General features: G+C 45.1%; 1 protein-coding gene across 1 annotated transcript in view; it reads left to right on the top strand.

The window, feature by feature from the left end:
* The window catches only part of LOC121466558 (solute carrier family 22 member 2), a 41,510-nt gene that overhangs the window by 8,442 nt on the left and 20,139 nt on the right, over positions 1–12,929 (top strand). Inside the window, exons 3-6 of the mRNA XM_041680335.1 lie at positions 5,076–5,230; positions 8,093–8,261; positions 10,912–11,026; positions 12,547–12,653. Coding sequence (XP_041536269.1) covers positions 5,076–5,230; positions 8,093–8,261; positions 10,912–11,026; positions 12,547–12,653 — 546 coding nt within the window. The remainder of the gene's footprint in view (positions 1–5,075; positions 5,231–8,092; positions 8,262–10,911; positions 11,027–12,546; positions 12,654–12,929) is intronic.

Raw genomic sequence — 12,929 nt, 5'->3', positions numbered from 1 at the left:
TTTCTTTCTCAGCCCCTTTATCATTTGTATATAGGAGGACTACTGGTTTTTTGAGTTGATCTTGTATCCTGCCATATTACTGGAGGTGTTTATCAGCTGTAGAGGGTTGAATTTTGGAAGTCACTTATGTATACTACCATATCATCTGCAAATAGTGAAAGTTTGACTCCTTCTTTCCAATTTGTGTCCCCTTGATCTCCTTTTGTTGTCTTATTGCTCTAGCTAGAACTTCGAGTATTATGTTGAATAGATATCAAGAGATTGTACAGCCTTGTCTTGTTCTTGACTTTAGTAGAATTGCTTTGAGTTTCTCTGCATTTAATTTGATGTTGACTGTTGGCTTGCTATATATTGCTTTGATTATGTTTAGATATGTTTCTTGTATCCTTATCTCTCTAAGGAAATCCAGAGAATCATTAGGTCATACTTTAGAAATGTGTACTCCACAAAACTGACAAAATCTAAAATAAATAGACAATTTTCTGGATAGGCACCACATACCAAAATTAAATCAAGACCAGATGAACAATTTAAATAGGCCTACAACCCCTAAGGAAATAGAAACAGTCATCAAAAGTTTTCCAACCAAAAACAGCCCAGGGCCTGACAGTTTCCATGCAGAGTTCTACCAGAACTTCAAAGAAGAGCTAATACCTATACTTCTCAAATGGTTCCACATAATAGAAAGAGAAGGAACATTGCCAAACTCCTCTCTTTACGAGGTTACAGTTACCCTGATACCCAAACTACAGAAAGACTCAGCTAAGAAAGAGAACTACAGACAAATCTCCCTTATAAAATCCTAGCAAATGGAATCCAAGAACACATAAAAAAAAATCATCCACCATGATCAAGTCGGCTTCATCCCAGAGATTCAGGGCTGGTTCAACATATGAAAATCTATCAATGTAATCTACCATATAAATAAACTGGAAAAAAAACACAATTACCTCATTAGATGCTGAAAAGCATTAAACAACACCCAGCACCCCTTCATGTAAAGTAGATTTTACCACCTATGGTTTACAGAGAAGCATTTCTTCCCAGGTATTAATGACCATTTAAGTCAGTCCAGATTTTGTTATAAATCAAGCTGTGATCCATCTGTCTGGGAGAGCCTGAGGCTCTACATATTTACCACGCTCCCAAATAATGTCATTAGCCCCTTCCCCTGTTCCAATGAAGAAGGCCTTGGTCTCTATACTGGATAATAGACAGCTAAAGGACACTCCAAACTGGTACCCAGTCACTCTGGTTCTGACTAGATGTCACTAAGTAATTTAACTGCCTATGGTGTATGTGTCTGTGGAAGAGGGCATCTCAAGCTATTGGGGCCATTGCAGTCTCTCTGTAACATGGATTTACTTTCCCTGCTTGGAGTCTTCAATAATGCATTTCCCTCCTCCGACCAAAAGATTTTCTCCTTCTTCAGCAACATCACAGCGGCTTTACTATGAGTCCAAATCCACTAGGCCCTGAGGAATTGTCACTTGAATAAACCTTTACAGATTTCGCAGATTCAGAGAATGTGTTGTAGCTGTGTCTAGCCCACGGCCCATATACCACATGGAGCCAAGGACAGCTAAGGAGGCAGTCTGGTATAGAATACAAATTTATGCAACATTGAAGTGTGTGTGTGTGTGTGTGTGTGTGCGTGCCAGAGATCAACACCGAACATCTTTGCTCTCTGATTTATTTTTGAGACGGGGCCTCTCACTGAACCTAGGGCTTACTGTTTTAACTAGAATAGCAGGCCAGTAAGCCCTAGAGATCACCCACCTTTGCCCCCCACCTCCCAGCAAACGCCACCACACCCAGCTTTGTGTGTAGATGCTGGACATCCAAATTCAGGCGCTCATGCTTCAAAGCAAGAACTTCACCTGCTGAACTGTCTCCTCAGCCTTATGGTATAGTGATATTTTATTTATGTTTTAATAAATAAAGTTTTCCTGAAGATCAAAGGGCAAAACTAAGCCACTAGAGGCCAGGCCCATGGTGGCTCACTCCTTTAATCCCAGGATTTGGGAGACAGAGACAGATGAATCTCTGTGAGTTCAAGGTTACTCTGAGCTACACAACAACAGTGCAGAAACAGATCCAGGTGGTGGTGGCTCACACCTTTAACCCCAGTACTGGAGAGTCACGGCCTTTAATCCTAGCACTAGAGAAGAATCTAAGATGGGAAGAGACAGAGGCTTAGGGCTCAGTCTGCAGTCACCCAGCCTTGGTAGAGGTTAAGACTTCTCTAGTGAGTTAACTGTTTTGCTTTTCTGATCTTTAGCTTGAACCCCAATATCTGTCTCTGGGTTTTGTTATTTATGCTACACTATGGCGAGGTTTTCTTTAAATATCTTGACTGCTTGGTTCTTAAGCATAAACTTCATAAATGACACCATGTCATGTCACAGGATCAGGAGGTTAGAGAAGCTGAGAGGACTGGTGGAAACAGGAAGAAACATCGGAGGATGAGAGAAATGTCCCTTTGGCAAGCCTGGCACTAGAAGCTGCAGGGTTACATATTACAGTGGGGAGCCATGGATAAAGAACTAGGAAGTGACAGAGCCAAGGCCATCTTCGGTTCAGTAATTTACACTCATGACTAAAGAGGCGGCTTGAACTCCAAATTTCAGACTGAAAACATTAACACCCTACAATAATCATTACTAATGTTGTGGATCATTTTCAAATGGTCAGTTAATATCTGAACCACTCCCTAGAGCACAGCTGTCCCATAATAGGAGGAGTGGCTACTGCGTATTGAGTTACCATGGGAACGTGCGACCCTGATGATGAATACTGACTTTAGTTAAACAAACATTATGTGTGTGTTAGATATAACACCGTCTCCTATGAGCTATTAAACAACATCCACTAACAGAATTAAATATCTTTTAGAACACAGCCAGGAGGGCTTGGGGGAAGTAACTGAGGCCCCAAGTTCATTCTCTGAGAGCCAACTGTTTTCTGTTACTGTGATGGAACCTTGAGGCTGGGTAGCTTTGGAAAGGAAGCGGTGTTAGCTCATAGTCCTGGTCATCTAAGCGGCTGTCACTGGCATCACTGCAGCGCTGGCTAGGCTCCTGTGACAGGTAGCGCATGGTGAATGAACATGTGTGGGAGAAAGAGATCACCACAAGCTGTAGATGGAGAGAGCCCCTTGGGAGTCGGGCTCTTTGAAGATCTATTTCAGCAGCTCGGCAGGAAAAGGGATTGCCCTACAAGTGTGGAGTTCTGAATTCTATACCCGGAACACATGTTTAAAAAGCAGTGCTGGGGAGAACTGGGGGGGGGGGGGGAAGGGGGTGAATCAGCAGCTAAGTGCACTGTTTGCTCTTGAAGAAGACCCGGGTTCAATTCCCAGCACCCACATGGTGGGTCACAACCATCCGTAACTCCAATTCTGAGGGAGTCGATGCCCATTTCTGACTTCTGGTCATGCATATGGTAAACAAACATACAGGCAGGTAGATTTTATTCATATGCATAAAATAAAACAAGTAAACCAAAAATGTTAAACCAAACATGGTTATATATATTTAGATTACAGTACTGGGAAGGCAGAGATCCTGGGATTCGGTAGCCAGCCTCGACTACATAGTGAATCCAGGCTAGGGAGAGACCCTATCTCAAAAAGCAAGGTGAAGAGCATCTGGGGAATAATGCCTGAAGTTTCCACATGCACACATACACGGATATGCACACACACACACATGCATGCATGCACACATACAATAAACTATCTGAGGACCCCAGAGAGCCACTTTATTCCCTTCTGAAGGCAGTGTCTCCAATGACCTAAGGCTTCATCTCTTGAGAATTCATTAATTTCCAACATTGCCACACTGAGGACCAAGACCTTGGATTCAAGTCCTTGGAAGACAGACCATCGCATCAGCTGTGTGGGCCAGGAGGGCAATGTCCTGCGCTCTCTCTGTATAATACTTCATGGAATCCCCTTTCTAGAGAGTCAGGTAGTTGTGGTTTGTTTTCAATGTGAAGTGATGTAGTGATTGAGAATAACTTTCCCAACATCGCAATAAGTGGTAAGGCCGTGATTAGACTCCAGCGACAGCTTTTTCCTCTAGTCTGTGTTCTTGGACAGCATTTCCTCTCCCCAGACTGATGAAGCCTGAGTTCTTCAAATGAAAAGATGGAAGTCATCCCAGCAGGATGTGAGATGCTGAGGGAAACCAAAGTGAAGACTTTCTCAGATGGGCAGTTGGCTGGGACTTTAGTACCGAGCCCTCAGTTCATAGACGGCTCTATGACCTGACAAGACTTATAGTGTGACCAGCCCTGGATTGTCTCAAAGGAGCAAATCTCTCCCAGAAGAACAGCCACAGCACCTAGGTGACGGGAGCTCAATGCACTTTAACTTAGCCATGTAGCCTCACAAAGTTTTCGAAGCAGAACCGAAGTTATGGATTTTTATGTGTGCAACGAGGAGTATCCATCCGTGGGTCTTTATGTGCATGCCGAGGAGTATCAATCCGTGAGTCTTTATGTACGGGTACCAAGGAGCATCCATCCGTGGGTCTTTATGTGCATGCTAAGGAGCATCCATCCGTGGGTCTTTATGTGCACACCAAAGAGTATCCATCAATCCACACCTCCAGATCGGCCCTCAGGTTTTGATCACATCTTTATAGCATCCATGAATCTTCTCCAACTTCCAGGAATCCAGCTGTGATGGATCATAGTGTCAACTTGCTGGGATCTAGGGTCACCTAGAGCCAAAAGTCTAGGTGCACTGGGAGGGGATAATGGAGGGAGGGAAGAGCCACCTTAACTGTGGCATCTCCATCTCAGGAGCTGGGGTCCTGGACTAACTAGAAGGAGAATGTGAGCCAAATGCCAGCATTTCCGGCTCTCTGCTTCCTGATTGCAGATTCAGTGCAGCCAGCTGCCCCAAGCTGCCCTGACCGCCCTTCTCTGATGAGTTCTACCCTAGAACCAGGAGCCAATAAACCCCTTCTTCCTTCCACAAGCTGCTTTTACCAGTGTTTGTCTTAGCACTAGGAGAAGTAACTAATACACCCACTAACCCCATGACCTTTCTTGGTTCCTCTCCATAGGTTTGGCAGGAAGTTCTGTCTCTTGGTCACGATCCTCATCAACGCTACCTCTGGGGTTCTCATGGCAGTTTCCCCTAACTATGTCTGGATGTTGCTGTTTCGCTTCGTCCAGGGACTGGTCAGCAAAGCGGGCTGGTTAATCGGCTACATCCTGAGTAAGAAAGCCTGAAATACTGCTGGGCGCGCATGGGGACTTTCAGTCAGGTGGAGCCCGGGCAGAAAGACAACAATAAGAGATGTGTTCAGAACATAAGGGAATGTGTTACTGTACTTCATCTGTTCTAGTAAACCATTTGGACTTACGCACAAGGATTAGTGAAGGACACGAGCATGGTGGTGGACCCTGGCTATTCAGCAAGAACTAGAACCACCCAGGAGAAAGGCCTTGGGATGCCTGTGAGAGATTACCTAGATTAGGCTAGCCGAGGTGGGAAGACCCATCCTTCCTGCGGGCAGTGTTGTTCTATGAGCTGGGGTCCTGGACTAAAACAAAAGTAGAGACTGAGCTGTCAGATCAGGGCTGGAGTTTACTCACTAGCAGCCAGAGTGACAATTAAAGTCCTTGAGGTGCAAAAGCACGCTTGAGTGCACAGCACAGTGTCTCCCTAGCAGTTGTGACAAACCATCATCTAGTTCAATCCAGAAGCCTCTGCCATCGTGTCCTTTCAGCTGCACTTGGGCACTGAGCAGTTTGGAATTAAGGGAATAAGACCGAAACTTTTATTGCACACGAGGTAAATAGAAGATGTGCTTACACTATTTTACCTGGTAGGAATCTGGGCAATTGCAGGGCAGAAGGAGAACATCATTTCTTCCAGAAGAGACAAATGATAACTAATTGGCTGATGAAGGACTTAATGCATTCCGCTCTTCAACCACTAATTTGGTTTCTAGAACACGCTGAGTAGAATTCAGTTATGCAGAAATACATTTTGTCATTAACTGCAACCTCTTACCGCTCATTTCTTCCGAAGTCCCTGTGAAGGTCCTTGAGTCACTGACGCCTGCCTTGTGACTCCTCCCCACCCCAACCCCATCCTCACATCTCTCAAGCCTCACCCAGGACCCTGGACACTTTGAAAGGTAGACACTTGCCTTAGTGGAAGGCATACCATTTTGTTTAATTAAATCAGCCATTTTAAAATATGTTTAGATGGTTTACAGTAACTTATAGATAAAGGTTTAGTGTGTGTGTCCATTGGACTAGAAAAAATTAAAATCTTTAGCAGGTTTGTGGGACATTTAAAGCAAAGACTGTGACTTGTGGGACATGTGAAATTCCCGATCTAGCATGTCTGTTATATGAAAACAGCTCCTAGCTGTTGACTGAGTGCCATTCTGTTGACAGAGGTTTCTGTCCCACACGGTCCTGCAGTCAGTCATTCAGTCCCAAAAAAAAAACACACAGAGGCCTACATTAATTATAAACTGATTGACCTAGTATCTCAGGCTTCTTATTAACTCTTATAACCCATAATTCTTGTCTGTGTTAGCCACCTTATTCGGCAAGACAGTCACATCTTGCGTCCACTGCAGCTGGGTCACAACAGCAGACTGAGCTTTCCTCTCCCAGAATTCTCCTGTTCTCATTGCCCTGCCTCTACTTCCTGCCTGGTCACCATGCCTATCCTTCCTGCCTGGCTACTGTCCAATCAGCATTTTATTAAACAAGTACAAGAAACAAATCTTTACGAGGTAAAACCATTGTCCCACAACACCTAGCTCCCTGCCTACAGACCCTACAGGTTTGTCATGATGCAGACATGGGGTCATAAATAAAGCTCTGTCTGCAGCGGTGGCTGGTAACTTGCTTCCCAAAGGATGTGACAAGTCTCGTTGTATGTTTTCCACTTTCTAAGCCTTAGCTACTCCCACCATGAAGATTTCAAAATAAAACAACTCATTTGCAAAGTTTTTGAAAAATTTTAAATGAATTGTTTTGCGAGCTCGTACTAGCTGATCCCAGCCCACCACAGGGTTTCTAAGTTCTTTACATAAACAAACAAAATTGCAAATTATTTATTTCTGTCAAAGAACAGCTTGCATGTAAATGTTCATTTATATATGAAGCATCTACAACACAAGTTCAGTTTTTAATTCGTTTGTTCATGCCTTGAGTTTTCATTGCCTGGTCAACACAGAACAGAACCTTGCATTTGTATGAAATATGATTACATTTATCTTTGAATTTTTTTTTTTTTGATTTTTCGAGACAGGGTTTCTCCATAGCTTTTTGGTTCCTGTCCTGGAACTAGCTCTTGTAGACCAGGCTGCCCTCGAACTCAGAGATCCGCCTACCTCTGCCTCCCGAGTGCTGGGATTAAAGGCGTGCGCCACCACCGCCCGGCCTATCTTTGAAATTTTAAAAATATTTTTATTTTATTTTTATTTATGTGTGTGCATGTGTATGTGCCACACATGAGCAAGTACACATGGAGACCAGAAGATGGTGTCAGATCCCCTGAAACAGGAATTAGAGTTTGAGGTGGTTGTGAGTCTCCTAACATGGGTGTCGGGAACTAAACACAGGTCCTCTGCAGAAGCAGCGAGCTTTTAATCACTGAACTGTCTCTCCAGGCCCTGAAATTCTCCTTTTGTTTTGATATTTTTATTTTCATTTTTTTGATACAAAACCATGTATATAGTTCAGAATGGCTTTGAACTTAAAGGAATCCTCCCGCCTTACCTCTGCCTCCCAAGTACTAGAATTACAGGCATGAGGTACCATGCCCAGCCTCATGCCTGATGTTATTCTCTAAGTCAAACAGTTTTGCTCATTTTGCTAACACGGTTCAGTTAATGCAGGTCTATAATTAATACAATAGCAATAACTGCAACAAAATGGCCACTACCACTACACAGACACACACACACACACAAACATTTTAAATTGCTCAGAGAGCTGTGCAGAAAATCCTATGTTAAACCTGTATTTTTGAGCTGGGCATTTGTGATTGCCTTAGGGTTGGAAGCCAGCTTTAGCTCATCTTGCTGACCATGTGGATTCTTTTCTGTAGTTACAGAATTTGTTGGTCTGGGCTATCGCAGAACAGTGGGGATTTTCTACCAAGTCGCCTTCACCTTCGGGCTCCTGATACTGGCAGGAGTGGCCTATGCTCTTCCCCACTGGAGATGGCTGCAATTCGCTGTGACTCTGCCCAACTTCTGCTTCCTGCTCTATTTCTGGTGAGTCTGCTGGGAACGAAAAGAAGACGCCTTTAAATAATCTAGTTTGTCTAAGTCTCCCTTCCCCACGAACACCCTGCTTGGGTATGACAAGGCTGCCATCGCTCTCCAGGGCTGTATTATAGGAAGCCAATTCCATTTGCTAAAATAAAACCTACACAGTGCCTCGCTCGAAATACATGTCCTTTAGCTTGGGACAGAAGAATTCTGTGGCCTGTTTTTGTCATCGCATGTGATTTATTTGATGTTTTGCTGCCAGCAGCTGGAATCCAGTTTGGATGGCAGGAAGAAGTCAACAGGATTGCCACTCATTATCCTGTTCCTCCTTTTTCAAAAACTCTAAGATGGACAGGCAGAGCGGCAAATGATTGTATCACTGCTTTCCCATAGGCGTGACCAAAGCAGACACCTCCCATCAGTCATAACAGCAATTTTCCCAAATAAGTCCAGCATGGCACTCCAGATAGACCATACTGAAAAATCAGAATTACCCAGACTAGTAAACTATATTCATCATTCCTACCCAAGGGAAACACATATAGACCAGCATGGTGGTAAAGAGTCTTTCACAAGAAAGAGGAATTTAGAAGCACTCTCTCTAGGTTATGAGTTGAGCTTTGGATATGCCAAATTTGAGATGCCAAAAGAGGGTTATGTATAGATATCCAGGACCAATGAAATATAACAATCCAGAATTCAAGTAAATTGCATGTATGTCTTGGTTACGTAGAGACAAATAGGATTGGTGAGAACACGTGAAGAGAGATGGGAGATGGGAGAACCAGAACTCAAGAAATGTTCAGTGTTGAAGAGATGGGTGGTTTTCATACAAGTGCAAAGACCTAAGTTCAGATCCTCAGCACCCATGTAAATATCAGACAGGTGTGGCAACCCACCAGAATTTCAGAACTTGGAAGGCAGAACCGTGGGGTCCTTGGAGCACAATGGCTCATTGGATTAGCCGTATTGTCAACATCTGGGTTCAGCTGAGAGGTTCTGGCATTCTGCCTCATTGAGCAAGGGGAAAGCAGGGGAGGAAGTCATCCTCAGGCCTCCATACACAGGCACATGCACACCCACGCACATGCAAGCACACATCTACACACGTGGAAAAAGAAAAGAAGGACATAAGCCACCAGTCTGAGCAAACAGAAAGGCTGGAACAAAGGGCATGAGCTGGTAGCACTATAGAGAACGGGGCAGCTTCAAGTGCAGATGTAGGGACTCCGCAGGCAGGAGTTCTGGCCAACCGTCATCTCCCCTGGAACCTCCGTTAGTCACTTCCCAGGCTTGGAGTTCCTGCCCCCACCATCAGTAAACCTGAGGCCGCATTTCTGTAGATCAGGTGACACCAGGTTCTGTGGTAGCTTCCTGTCCCAAGCATTCCCACAACAAGGCCCCAGTGAATGGCTGTCCAAATGTCACATGAACACAGATAATCCTTATGGATGCATCCAGCAGGCTGTAGAAAGAGTACAAAGCCCACACATCTCAGCCTGGGTTGAGCCAGACTTTCCTCCCCTGGTGTTCCCAGGAAAGCCTGGACCACCCACATGATCCACTGTAGGTTGTCCAGATTCCTACCTTCTCCCAAGCCCATGATTCTCGCAATTTCTACCTGCTCCCCCTGCCCAGGCTCAGGCAATAGCAGCCACACTAGACCTTTTCATGGGCTACTAGGAAAATAGTGCTATAGCATCTTAGTAGTTGGCCACCTCTGAGCAGACCACACTCTGGGTCTTGGCCCTTCTTAACCAAGGAGTCACCATGGCCTTCTCCACATGGCCCTTCTACAGAAAGATCCTGCCCATGTGGCCCTACCTTTCCCAGAGCAGTGAGCCACCAAAGCTTCCAGCCCTTCAGCCTTTAACCCTGTGTGCCTGGCCTTTCTAGCTTCTAGCATGGCTAGCTGCCCATCCTCCTCCATCCTCACCTCCATTCACCCTGACCTTGACGGCTCTGAGCACTTCAAGACACCAGCTGGGACTTGCATGGGCTGCTTGAGCCTGCTAGGTCAAGATAGAGGGCCCTTGCTCAGAGCAGCACCCTGGGACTTGCTGGGGCTTCTTAAGCCTGCTAGGTCAAGCTCAAACCATGCAGTTCAGTTTCTGCATTGTGCCCACTACCTGACCTCAGAAGCTTACCTCATTTTTTTTCAGTATGAAATATATTTTTAAAAAATCATACAACATAGTATAATAACATGTAATGTGTTATCTGTGATATATAGCTATATAATAATGTATCAACTGTGTATGACATAATTTAATAATAATACATGTGTGTGTCATATGTACCCTTGTTTCCTTCCATGATGCTTTGTGACTCCCACCTCGATTCCTAATCTTAGTTCTCAGGTCTTTATAAAACCCGGGGCTCGCCCAGAGGCCACCGCTCCTCATGGTGACACAAGCTACAGGCACAGTCACACCCTACTCAGCAGCTCACTTGCTACCATTCAGGTTAGGAGCCTGAGGAGGAGGCCTGAAGGCTTCCTGGACACAGGCTGACGGCAAGTCAGCACTTAAGGGAGGACAGAGCCTCACATGCTCTCAGCAGCCTTGGCATCCTAGGTAGATCCAGGTAGATCTGACTGAAACTCCCTGAGCCATACGCCCCCAGAGACCCCTCCCCTGCCCTTACGCCCTAGGTGCATACCAGAATCTCCAAGGTGGCTGATCTCCCAGAACAAAAATGCAAAAGCCATGAAGATTATTAAGCAAATTGCTAAGAAAAATGGAAAATCGGTGCCAGCGTCTCTTCAGGTGAGTTGAGGCTTTGGGTGTCAGTTGGGGGGGAGTGACAGGAGGGTACAGAAAATATGCCATGTGTGCGAGCCATTGTGCCAGAGAGGCGTGGGGCCCACCCCAGGCATTTTGGGCTCTCTGTAGGAAAATACAATAGAGTATTTCATACATAGGATTTGTGTTCCTTGGGAGAATAAGCAGATGGCAAACATCAGACTCAAAAATAAACCACGGGTTTTTTTTTTTTTTTGAAAAACAGTCAGGAAAGAGCTGTTTCTATCTCGTGTAGCTCAAGGTTTTGTTGGTCGCTCTGCCTCAGGGGTTTGTGCTGGTTTCTGCATGTCCAGCTTCCCAGGGCAGGTTCTAGGTCCACACAGCAGAGTTCTGAAGACAAATAACTTCAAAGAATTATAAGCATTGGGGATATAGCCATTTGCTGTGCGCTTTACATTTTGCCTATAGTCGATCTCATCAGTCTGAACCCTTTTCATCTGTTGGGACTAGAAAGGAGAAATGGATTGTATTAAAAAAGTTTGTCAAGGGTTGCTCTATAGCTCAGGTGATAGAGTGCTTACCTAGCACACATGAAGCCCTGGGTTCAATTCCCAGAGAGGCACGAAAGCTTCGCCTCTGCATAGCTAAATCTCCAGCACTTCGGAAGTGGTGGAGGCAGGAGGCTCAGCAGTTGAAGTCATCTTTGGCTACACAGTGAGTTCAAGGCTAGCCTAGGCAGAAACTCTGTTTCAAAAGAAAATAAATAAAAAGAGAATGATGTCAAGATGTAAATAATTTCTGAATGAAAATGCAGCGTAGGTTAGGTTAACAATATGATTTGACATTTTTACGTGATTTTGATACGAGAGACTCAGAGACTGTGTGTGTGTGTGTGTGTGTGTGTGTGTGTGTATGTGTGTGTGTGTGAAGTATGGAGAGGGGTTAGACCTGAAGTTGGTGTCAGTAATTATCTTTGCTCACTCCTCTACCTTACTCCTTGAGGCAAGGTCACTCAGTCAAACCCAGAACACACTGAGAAGGCTAGCCTTGTTATCCAACTTGCTCAGGGAATCACAGGCCAGCAACCACACCCATCCAGCATATAGATGTTCTGGGGATCTGAACTCCAGTCCTCACTTGAATGGCAAGTGCTTTACCTGCTGGGCATCTACTCAGCCTCCCGGTGCTTTATTCCTACTGATCTCCCAGTGATGCTGATGCTGGTCTGGGTGTCAAGGTCTCCGACCTAAACTTCCTTCCTATTGGTCCAGATGGGCCACTCAGGACCTCAGAGCTGGGTCTCTCCATGGTACCCCAGCGTACCTCACAAATCACATGCTGTGAGCGACCTAACTGCTCCATGACCCGGGTCCTCTTCTATACAATGGAGTGAAAAAACAGACCCTAACTTGTAGGGTACAAACGAAATAAGACAGTGTGCTCCATGGAGGTCATGATGGACACTCAGTATTAAGTGAAGCTGCTGTTCTCTTTAGGACCCAGAGGCCTCTTCTAACAGAAAACGCCCTTCTTGTTCTCCTTAGAGACTAAGAGCAGATGAGGATGCTGGTGAGAAACTGAACCCTTCATTCCTTGACTTGGTCAGAACCCCTCAGATAAGGAAACATACTTTGATCTTGATGTACAACTGGTAAGACGTCCCTTTGCTCTGACTTAAAATCCCTTCACATTCATACGATGACGGTCACCCACGTAAATCCCTCCACACTCCTATGACGACGTTCACCCACGTAAATCCCTCCACACTCCTATGATGACGTTCACCCACGTAAATCCCTCCACACTCCTATGATGATGGTCACCCATGTAAATCCCTCCACGCTCCTGCGATGATGGTCACCCATGTAAATCCCTCCGCACTCCTACGATGACGGTCACCCATATTAAGGAGGGGAAGAAGCACACC

This window comes from Microtus oregoni, unplaced genomic scaffold (assembly GCF_018167655.1).
Source record: "Microtus oregoni isolate MIOR12 unplaced genomic scaffold, Mior012 000033F_ref0000390, whole genome shotgun sequence".
NCBI lineage: Eukaryota > Metazoa > Chordata > Mammalia > Rodentia > Cricetidae > Microtus > Microtus oregoni.
The sequence above is the reverse complement of the archived record's forward strand: the minus strand, read 5'-3'. Positions and strand labels throughout refer to the sequence as shown.